The sequence below is a fragment of the Vanessa cardui genome, chromosome 9 (assembly GCF_905220365.1).
Source record: "Vanessa cardui chromosome 9, ilVanCard2.1, whole genome shotgun sequence".
Classification (NCBI taxonomy): domain Eukaryota; kingdom Metazoa; phylum Arthropoda; class Insecta; order Lepidoptera; family Nymphalidae; genus Vanessa; species Vanessa cardui.
The window spans coordinates 4,382,050-4,393,810 of NC_061131.1; the positions used below are offsets into that span (position 1 = coordinate 4,382,050).

At 33.7% G+C, this 11,761-nt stretch overlaps 1 protein-coding gene across 1 annotated transcript in view; it reads right to left on the reverse strand.

Annotated features, from left to right (window-relative positions):
• The window catches only part of LOC124532527, a 114,861-nt gene extending 109,195 nt beyond the window's left edge, over positions 1-5,666 (reverse strand). The window contains exon 1 of the mRNA XM_047107462.1: positions 5,557-5,666. Coding sequence (XP_046963418.1) covers positions 5,557-5,580 — 24 coding nt within the window. The 5' untranslated portion in view covers positions 5,581-5,666. The remainder of the gene's footprint in view (positions 1-5,556) is intronic.
• Between the last annotated feature and the right edge of the window lie 6,095 nt (positions 5,667-11,761).

Below are 11,761 nucleotides of genomic sequence, written 5' to 3' on the forward strand. Positions count from 1 at the left end.
TAGTTTTTTCTCAAATAAAATAGGTTATATATAAAAATATAATAAATAAAATATGTCATCCATATGATAATCGATCAATTTAATTCTAATCTTTTTACCAAATATATATGGTGTCTTTGTCTATTTTTGTTTTTCGAATAATATGGGAAAAGAAAAATTTAAGTGTAGTTACTTATAACTAAGTTATTTTTACCCCAATGTACGATCCGCCTAATAAGAGGCTCGCAGCTTATTTATGTGCAAGGATCTCAGGAACGGGCGCGTGCCGTACATTGAGCGAGTTTAACTATACACGTGGTGGTACTAAAATATTTTTAATATTCATAAATCGGTCTTTGTAATATGAAAAGGTCGATAAGAATTCATTTTAAAGTGTTCTTAAGATACGATATTTCTCAAACGATATTTTAATCGATTGTTAGTTAGTACGAAATCGATTTCTGTATATCTACATGGAATATATTAGTATAGAGAATTATTCTCGTATAATGTTGAAATGTAATTTTATTATGTACTAGCGATCCGTATTGGCTTCGCATGGGTGGATATAAGTTTTTTGTAAATGTTTTTACCTTTTATTAAATCTTCTTATTGTTTTTTTCAACATGTTTTACAATTGACGTCTTATTTCAACTTATTAACGCAAAAACCTGAATAAATTATACACTTAAACCTTCTTTAAGAATTACTCTGTCTATTCGTAAAAACTGCATGAAAATCCGTTCTGGATTGAGCCGCTGAAGTTTATCGAGAACATACAGACAGACAAACGCGGCCGGGAACTTTGTTTTATAATATGTAGTAAAGAACTAACAACGGTTTCACACATGAAACGACGAAAACAGATTCATATAAAATCAAAATGTTCTTTATTCGAGTTGGCTCATAAAAGCACACTAAGAATCATCATCACTGAATGTACCCGAATGAAATATAGGGCTACCACCGGTTCTAAAAGTAGATTCTACTGAGACAAACTTGTATGGTACTAAGTCGTTTTACTTCTTTACACCATTAACGTAATTAAGGTTCAAAATCTTCGAGAAAAATTAATTTGAATGACACTATAATCATTTAATACCAACGAACTGATGTGATGGTGAAGCCATGAGATGTATAGTTGGAATGACCTCTAGGTAAGCCCAATGCCACCTCAATGACAAATAATTGAGCTGACATTTTATGTGATAGATGGCAGACGAGCAGGAGGCTCACCCGATGGAAAGTGACTAATGCATAGACATTTAAAAAAATATTTTTAAAACATCATTTAAAATCTACGTACCTCACATTAAAATGACAGGACACAATGTACAAATTAGTAGACGTGCATTTAATCGTTTTTTAAACTTTCTCATCATCATTTAACGAATATGTTTATTTTTGAAATATATTATAGAGTCAAAGAAAACGAAATAACATCAAAGACATATAACAACTAAATATTTTTTTATCTATTAAACAATTATCACTAATCAAATGAAGTAACTCCAAACCACACACAAACATTATCCATTCCATTAACGAGCTCAAAGCAAATGCAGGATTCCTTGTAACGAGCACCGCTAAGCTTTTCGTTTTTATAAAACAAGATAAATCCGTGCTCAAGAGAGACAGGCGTTTATTATTCATGCTGGCGGATTGTGGGGAAGTATCGTCGCCGGAATTAGCGGAATTAATCGTAGGAGCACGTGTTCTGCCGAGCAACATGTACTGGTACGAGATATGTTGTTTTTTGCTGGCTAGAAATATATTCGAGCGTGGAAAGATTTCCTCTTGAATTATTACTTGAAGTGTAACAAGAAATTCTATACTAACAATCTTATTTATGACATACGATCGTCGAGAAATCCTCATGTGTTTTTTATGTAGTAATTTTTTAACATGGACAAATTGGAACAAATGGACCACTTTTTGGAAAAAGAAGCCACATTTTGTACTGTTACTGCTCAATCTACCTAAGCTATATTTTATTTCCCGAGCTTACTCAGAAGTCAAACCACTATCGTTAGCGAATGTGTTACCCGTCCAAATGCAGAAGCTACCCGACCAAATGAAGAAGCTACCCGTCCAGATAGAGACTGTTACCAGCAGAGCCAATGAAGTGTTAAATCCAATTTATAAACACACAAAACGTACCGCAATGTTGCCGAATTGTATTCTTAGGTATCCAGGATCGTCTACATAACATGTATATTGTCATCACAGAGACTAATTTTTATTTATAAGAGGACTCATATGAGCCAGAACTTTCGAGATGACAGTTAGTCGATTTTGAGTTCGACCGTCACCCATTTTTAATCCTGCAAAAACAACAGCCTGTACATATCCCACTGCTAGGCTAAGGGTTCGTCTCCTCACGAGGAGAAGATTTTGGAACATATTCCACCACGTTGTTCCAATGCGGATTGGTGGAATACACATGTGGCCGAATTTCTATAAAATTTAACCAATGCAGATTTCCTCACGATGTTTTAATTCACCGAGAACGAGGTGAATTATAAACACAAATTAAGCACTTGAATATTCAGTGGTGCATGCCTGAATTTGAACCCGCAATCATCGGTTAAGTTGCACGCGTTCTTACCACTGGGCCATCTCGCCTCTGTCACTACTGATTATATCATTATTCTGTATAAAGCAACATTACATAATTTTATTATGTTAGTTTAGTAGTCAGCGACACGTAACAATTTAAGTCTGGACGACTAAGAGAAACCTTGCCAGTTAGTATTTCTTTCTTGACATTTATTCTAATTTGGTCGCGTTTAAGTTAATTTCGTGTTTATTTCTAGAGAGCGGTAATTCTTCGTAAGATGGAACAATATAATTATATTGCGCAGTGAGCTGCCCTTGCCATGTTAAATATTATAATTTAGCGTAATTATATACTCGTATGCTCGGTAAATATAACATTTCGTAAGAGCTTAAACAGCGGACGCCAAATACTTGTTTGTTATTTGCATTTCAGTATTAAAGCAACAATCTTGTGAGAATCATAATTTTTATTTTTCCTCCAGTTTTCGTTCTTAATTTATTTTTGTTTTCAAAAATATACTTTGTATATATAATACGGTTGTGATTTTTTTTAAGTAGTTTCTATAATATTCTTAATTTGAATAATTAAATCAAGTTTTATAAACAGCATTTATGTATTACAATTTTAAACTATAAAATGCATGCTTTATACAAAATATGATTTAATTTTTCGCGCTACAAACTATAAAATAAATAAATAACTAAAATTATTAAAAATATTACTGATTAATAATTTAGCGTTATGTTCACTATACCGAACACGTTTCGGTTGAAAGAAATAAAGAAAACACTTTATTAAAAAATATGTAAAGCCAGAAAATATATTTTTAAGTTCACAAAAATAGTTCTTCGCGAGTTTGTCACGTAGTCACACATTATAAACGTGCTGGAGATGAACAATGACGCTGTGTAAGAATCACGTTTTCCACCTCATAAGCAGCGTGCTCACATTCTATTGAGCTCGCGACACAGTGCCCTGAGCCGATCGTGGCACGCTCGCGTGTGCCACACTTTGGTGCACCTGGCGCTAATACCGATTCCTCGCCGTATTTTTACTCTAAGCCAATATGTGCAAGTCGTAAATCGTTGAGAACGTGACTTCGTATATTTAAACTGATGTTATCGTTGATTTTTATGACCTTATCGTGAGGAAAATTTAATTCTTAACCTTATATAGTGAAATTAAGTGTTCGAAATGGCCGCTTTGAGATTAAAATGTTTTTTTTAACGTAATTAATTACAGATCTTGCTTAATAAATAACTTTTTTTAGAAACATTAGCTTCTAAGGTTATCTTATTTGCATACATTTAAATAACAAACAGACTTGCAATAATAAATTTGTAATTTTGTTTTATAAAATCAAAAATATAAATAACAGAATTCTACAAAAAAAACTTCTAAAAAGAAAATACATATTTACTCTCATTTTGTACGTAAGCCACACAAACAGAGTATATAGGTTGAGTTGACTGAGCTTGGCTTTCGCAAAGTGCACGACACGAGCTTATTAACCAAAAAATGTCAGTCCCAGCTGACTAAAAACATATGAGCTTAAGCAACTCTAAACGATTTTTTTTTTCAAATTATTGTGTTTTTATAGAACTTTTGGTCAATCTTATTATTTACGTTATTTACATGAAGGATGACAGTAAATACAACTACACTGTAAAAGCAAAAATAACTTCATCAATTGACTGTTAAATAACATGAAAGCCCTTGGGCACCTTCCATGCGACAGCAATTTAGATTGAAACAAAACCTCAATTCAACTAATAATTCCATAACTTATTCTGAGTCTATCTGCACTTTTTAATATTCTTTATAAACAAAAGACTTTCCAATTTAAAATATTAGAATATTATTGTGCCCTAAATCATGATGATTTGAAAAATAAACTGGAGTGAAATAAAATGGCATATAGCTTGATTGTAATATAGTCGTGGACATAAAAAAAAATGTTAATAATAAAAGAAAAATCGAGCGTAGAGGAGACGGTGAAATGGAAAGGCTAGCTTTGTTGAAGCAGATTACTTGAGCACGTTATTTAAAAACGTTTTTACCATTACAATACATTAAACTTGGAATAAAAAACCCATAAATAAATTCTTTGTCTATATCTTCAACGAACTTACCACACAGTGAACTCAGTCGCATGAACACGTCTTTGAAGAACTCATGTAAATAGCACCTGCCTGTACCTGTTCAAGTTCATTCCTGTCGGTAATCTAACACCTCACAGCACTGAGGCGATGGCGACTAGCCTCCGATTCACTTCGATGCACAAATTAAATAAATATATTTATATATGTATAACGCTGAGGTTCGAGACAGGAGGGGCGTATCCTAGCACAAAGGATATTTTGTGTGAATGTTTTAAAAATTAACGCGTTCTATTCTTTATACTGATGCAGCTTTGTTTTAATAAAACCTCGAACATAGTATTGATTCTTAATTTCTATGTAAATAAATATAATTGTGATGTTGAAAACGAATAATTAAAAAAAAATACTTTAGAGTAACGCCTTTGCGGTCTTATTCCTTACAGCGACTTAATTCTATTGGATCTTATTTTGATAATGTTTTTAGTAACTAATTTAATAAAGCATTTTTTTGAATTAATTAATATGTCAAAAAAGTATGTTTAGCTTCAAGCTCCTTGACTATGAGTTAAAATTTAGTGATGTTTACTAATGTTGCAATTTTTTATTAAAGTTTCGACAAGAGGTCCTTCACGTCAAAGTTTAACTAAACCATTATAAAATCTCGAGTGCGATAGCATTTCTTAATGCAGCGTCTTTCATTGCCTTTTAATTTGATGTTTTCTTTTTAGTTTTTTTAAGTAGAAATTGTTTATCCGCCTTAACAAACAATAAGGCGATTGCCGGTAAGGTAAGTTCTTCAGTACTCCTACAAGTTACAACAAAAGTTACGGGCGGTTGCATTATTTGAAAATTTGGTAGTAGAACTGCTTAAAGAATTAGCTCATGGCCAAATGTGAGGTAGAAATGATACAATACCTTGGCGTGGCGAACGGCCAGCATGATGCGTGGAGCCGGCGCGACATCCCGCGACAACTCACACACACACCACCGCTCACAACACAACACGAGCACCACCGAGCTGCAGTAACGAGTGCAGTGTCGCTGCAGCTTCGCTTTTTGCAAGTCACAGAACTGGTTGGCTCGTAGAGGGGAAGACCGGTCCGACCAGCCGAATTGCCGATACGATGTCACGCTCGGCCCACGCTCCCCGCAACTTTACAATTAATTCGGGTCACCGACCCGGGATTATGAGTTTTAATATCGGTGGCACTGTGACCTAAAATATGTGATGGTATCTCGATTACGAGCACCATTGTTGGAAAATACTCGAACTAATTTTATTTATTATTTTTAAATATTTAATTTATTGAGGTTTTTTAAGAAATTATGTTCGAATGGAGTAGGTTTTTGCAACGTTTGATATTTTCTTCCATTATTCATTCATCAGTATATTAGTATTTATCCTTTTAATTAACTTTTAATCACAATATCTTTTCTCTGCTGTCTTATTAAAGCTATCCTATATTTGTTCCTAACGACTTTGAATTGTTTTGAACTTATATTATTTTCGTCTCAACCAGCAAAGATCATAGGCTCCAAATTTTGAGTGTGAACAGTGAAATACAAATTACTTTTTTATGTTATAGTGGGCGAACGAACAGGAGGCTCCTGATGGAAAGTGATTACCACCGCCCATAAACATCTGCAACACTGTGGGACTTGTAGGTGCGTTGCCGGCCTTTAAGGAAGGACAATCTTTTTTACGGTCTTTTCTTGATGATACCCAAATCGTACCGGTTCGGAAAAACCGCCGGCAAAAGTTCCACAGAGTGGCTGTTAGAAATAGAAATTATTTAAAAATCGTTCTGTTGTGGATTTTCGGACTTCTAGCTGGAACGGGTGAAATTTAGAATTTTGACGAGATGTCCGAAGGTGAAATACTACAGACAGGACTAACTCAAACAATTTCTCGGAACATTCCCGTGAAAAATTTGGTAGAAGAGGCAGGGTTATCCAACATCTCTATGCAAAGCCAAGGGATCAAGCAGATTGGGAAGAGCCCGTCGATCTTCCAAAAAACCTACTTAAATAAAGTATACTTTGATTTTGGTTTGACAGTGATGAAAGTCGGTCAGAATCTCATCATCATCGTCATCATCATCTGAAAGCTTACGTAAATAACACATACTTATTTACTACATATAAGCAACATCACATAAATTGAATACATTAAAATAATATTCAGTATTAAATAATTTACTCGAGAAGCGAATCGCACAAAATGAATCCAGTTAATCTCCGAGTCTAGGCAAGTGGCTCCGTCTGTCTTGAAAACGAATTTAATCACGAGATATTGTATTTAAATTTTCTATTTTGTTTTTCAATCTTGCGTAACGAGCTCTCTTGTTTTGTGAAGAGCAGTGACGGATGCCGTGAATATTTATCGTCTATATCTCAATCCGAGGCAATCGTTAAATGTAAACAAACTGTTTCGTATCATTGTTTAATTTTGTAAATGACTCCAAGGCAGATTACGGAAGAAATTAGAAGTTTATTTACAATACATATTTAGTTTAGGTATTTATTAATAAAACATTAGTGATTAGGCTCAAAGCGAGTCCATTTGCGTTTGTTCCAGTTTATCTTTAATCAACAGAAGTGTTCGTGTTTTTTCTATAAAAAAAACGAAATATTTTTTAACTGTATTGCTTTTTTTAAGAGCTAAGATGGTCCAGTGGTTAGAACGCGTGCATCTTAACCGATGATTGCGGGTTCAAGCCCAGGCAAGCACCACCATATATATGTGCTTCATTTGTGTTTATCGTGCCTCTCGTGCTCGGCGATGAAAGAAAACATCGTGAGGAAACCTGTAAGTGCCTAACTTCATAAAAATTCTGCCACATGTGTATTCAACCAATCCGCATTGGAACAGCGTGGTGTAATTTACTTTTATTTTACTTTTTATTGATTATATACCGTTAAATTAAACATGCAATTGATAAGAGTGATTAGAGATAATTATTAGCCAAGGCCAAATATATACATGTCGGAAACGTTTTATGATTGGAATACTAGCACCCTCTATCGGAGCTCTACGGAGTCAACAATTCACCAGCTGAGCGGCTTACTCGACACTTGACAAAAGTCCATGTCGTCAACGTCTTCGAAGAATCCGACAAGCCTGAAGGCCAGCGAAGATCTCCTGATGTTTAGTAAAAATATAAAACGCCAAAATTTATAAAAGTAGAACGTAAAAAAGGCACATACAACTGTAAGCCCGTGGATGTTGTGAATTAAATAAAAAAATAGCACATCTTGGAAGTTAAAAACTATGGATCTTACCGATGAAGCTGAGGTTCACCCTCCTTCATATATACAATTTTTTCACCATAAAAGTGCCGATATCTAAATCAGTTATGTCATTATGATGGCATATTACACCCACTTGCTTTCAAACTAAATATATAACTCACTTGGTGGTAGGGCCTTTTGCAAACCTGGGTAGGTACCATCTACTCATCAAATGTGTTCAGTATCAGTCAGTGTAACTACAGATACGAGGGACAAAATATCTTAATTCACAAGGTTGGTGGCGTATTAGAGATATAAGTACTAGTTAATATTACTTACAGCACCATTGCTTATGGGTGACCACTTATGAGGTTTCTCGTTGGACTGTCCGCATAACCATATCATAAAAGGAGATAGTACATAATATTATACTATGAATGAGAATATTATTTTACATATTATTTATACATCAACCACCAACCAAAGGCTAAATTGATAATATAAATATTACTCTTTTAAAACAACTAGTTTTAATTTCGAAATAATGAATTTATTTTCAACAGAACTGAATTTTTAATTGAAAACAAAACGAAATTTAATTTCCTCCCAGAGGTCTTGGTAATAATACTGAATGCTACTCCAATATTAAAACCATAAAGTTTTCCATCTAACGCTGAAATTAAACTAATTTATTTAAAAGTTTATAATAAAAGTTCCAAAATATAATGAGACCTTATTTTCATTTAATCACAAAAAATAATATTTTGATTCAACAATTTCATAATAAAAATATTGTTAAAATATTCAATGATACACATAACAAATAAAGCATCATATTTAATTTAAATATATGTAAAATAAATATTGCATTTATGTAAAATTCAACTGTTGTTTACAACATAAAAATAGTTACAGAAAGGTATATAGAGGGATGACTGCTTTGTTAACATTAATAGCAAATAAAACATGTTTATTGTCAAAGTTTTATAACAAATAGAGCAATAATCTACAAGTCGCAACGGCAGGTGTACTCAAGACACATTTATCACTGTAATTACACTTTATAAATAAATAATCTTCAATACAACAATATCACTGTCAAAGTTAGATAGTCGTAAGCTTGAAATAAAACAAACATATATCATTTCTAATTGTTAAATTATATTCAAATATATCATCAATCAATATATAGAATTTGAAACTTAGTTTAAATAATTAAAATAATAAAACCTCTACCTCTTTTTAAAAATATACTTCCTTTATTGGTCTACAGTTCACTTGAAGTCTGTTGCAATGTTAGCAAGCTAATACTTGCAGCAAGTATTAGCTACAAAGTAAAGCAGCTGCTTTCTACAATTCCGTAAGAGTAAATTTCTCTCACACGATTAAGAATATTTACACTTATAAATACACAAAAACTTCACAACATGAAAACAACTGTTTTCAACTTATTTAATACAATGTAGCTACTTGCTTAAGAGCAATATTTAACTGGGCTAGTTAGGTATTGAATGTGTTAAGTGAAAATTTTTATATTTTATATTTAATACCATAAAGCTTAGGAGTACTTGGTGGTAGGGCTTTGTGCAAGCCCGTCTGGGTAGGTTGGTGACCACTTACCATCAGGTGGCCCATATGCTCATCCGCCAAACTATACCATAAAAAAAGTCATTTTTTTTAATATCGTTTGTTCTTATCATCAGTAGGAAAATATTAATCTTGCTCGACGCTTGCTTCGTTTGGACCGTTCTTTTTTATTTAAGGTAATTTTAATAATAAAAATGTAATTATTAAGTACCTACAGTTTATAGTTTATACGGCTTACGAGTGCATATAAATCTCTACTACTATAACATGAACTATCACCACGATTTATTAACATAATAATTAATAACATTAAATGCTTAAATATATACAAATATGAACTAAAACAGTAACTGTATAAATCTTGACCGCGTGGAAAGGTGGCAAGAATGCCAGCAGCATTTCCCCGTTGAATCGCAATTCCGATCCTCTGGCCAATAAACGAACCAGCCCTCCTGTCACCAGTGGAGGCAATGGGGCGAGGTGTTATACTTTTGATGAATTTTGCACCCTACTCCAAGGGCCAAGCGTTTCGACAGCAAATGGAATAAAAAGGTAACTTGATAAAAACCATTTAGCTCCTCAATAGAAGTTACCTGTGTGTAAATTATCTGCGCACCAAAATTTATCTAAATCTATTAAGTGGTTTAAGCGTGAAATGGTAACAGACAGAGATGGCCCAGTGGTTAGAACGCGTGCATCTTAACCGATGATTGCGGGTTCAAACCCAGGAAAGCACCGCTGATTCATGTGCTTAAGTTGTCTTTATAATTCATCTCGTGCTCAGCGGTGAAGGAAAACATCGTGAGGAAACCTGCATGTGACAAATTTCATAGAAATTCTGCCACATGTGTATTCCACCAACCCGCATTGGAACAGCATGGTGGAATATGTTCCAAATCTTCTCCTCAAAGGGAGAGGAGGCCTTTAGCCCAGCAGTGGGAATTTACAGGCTGTTGTTGTTTGTTGTTGTTGGTAACAGAAAGAGTTACTTTCACATTTATAATATTAGTATAGATTTTCTTACAAAGCTCGCAGGCTACCTCAATAGATATTAACGATCGATTCAACGACCTAGTCGTCATTACGTAGCGAGTACGCATACAGGGGACTTTCGCTTTTATAATAATAATTGTGCACATACAGGGGGAGTTTATAATGATGATTATACTTGTAACTTATCGTAATAACCGATACGATTGAGGGTTGTAACGATTGAGATCAATCGGTCAGCAACGTAACATTCACGCCAGTGTATAGAAATGCTACATACTTGTATAATACCAGTATGTTACTTCATAAATAGAAGTCTCTCGTATCAGAAGGGCTACTTGTACAATGCAAATGTTCATACATATAAGCCTTCTACTTACAGACAGTATCCATATATTTTATTAGTTATTCTGTTTTTTTTAATATGTTATAGGTAGATGAAAGGGCTTCGCGGGCGGCTCATCATCGCCTATTGATATTAGCGTCGTAAGAAATATTAACCAATTCTCAGGTTGAAAATGCGCCACCAACCTTAGGAATTAAGCTACTAACACTGGCCTACTCACCCTTAAAGGCGGGACGCAGCAATACTTTGGCGGTAGAAACAAACATTGAAAAATATACATTACTAAAATAATCAAACATAAAAAAAACTCTTTGATGATGGCCTCGTGTAGAACAGTTTCTTACCACTTTCTTACACTAGATCTATTTTGAATTGCAATAATTTTTTCGATTTATACTGATTCTGTTAACTACAGAACAGAACTGGCTCTCGATCCAATTGCAAACGGTAAATGGACGAATGTGGTTCTTTAATTTATCTCCAATTTCGTTTTCGCTCGTCCTTCGCTTAAATCTATCACAGAGCAAATAGTGTAATGGTTTCTAATTTGTTATACTAGCATAATGAAAAACCTGTTTTGTTAAAATTGTCTTTTATTGTCTTATATGTTAATAATAGGGGATAGTTGCACACAGCTGTAGATGTGCTGAAAAATAAAGAATGTAATTTACTGTATTGTAAAAATTTTAAAAATAATTAATTTTAGAGAGCTGACATAAGTTGGTGAGAGAGTGGTACTACCGCTGTATAAAATATCCCATCAAAAAAATAAATGTAAGATGAGAGCAAAGTTCAGTATTATGAAATATACCTTGGTTGTTGACTTCAACGACAAAAGAAGTGAGATCTAAGTGGGTGTCAAGTTCCATTATCCTTCCTGAAATTCATTTAATACTACATAAAATAACATTTCTCCTTATAACGTATAATAATGTATTGTAGACTAAGGTCTGACTTGGCTAGTTC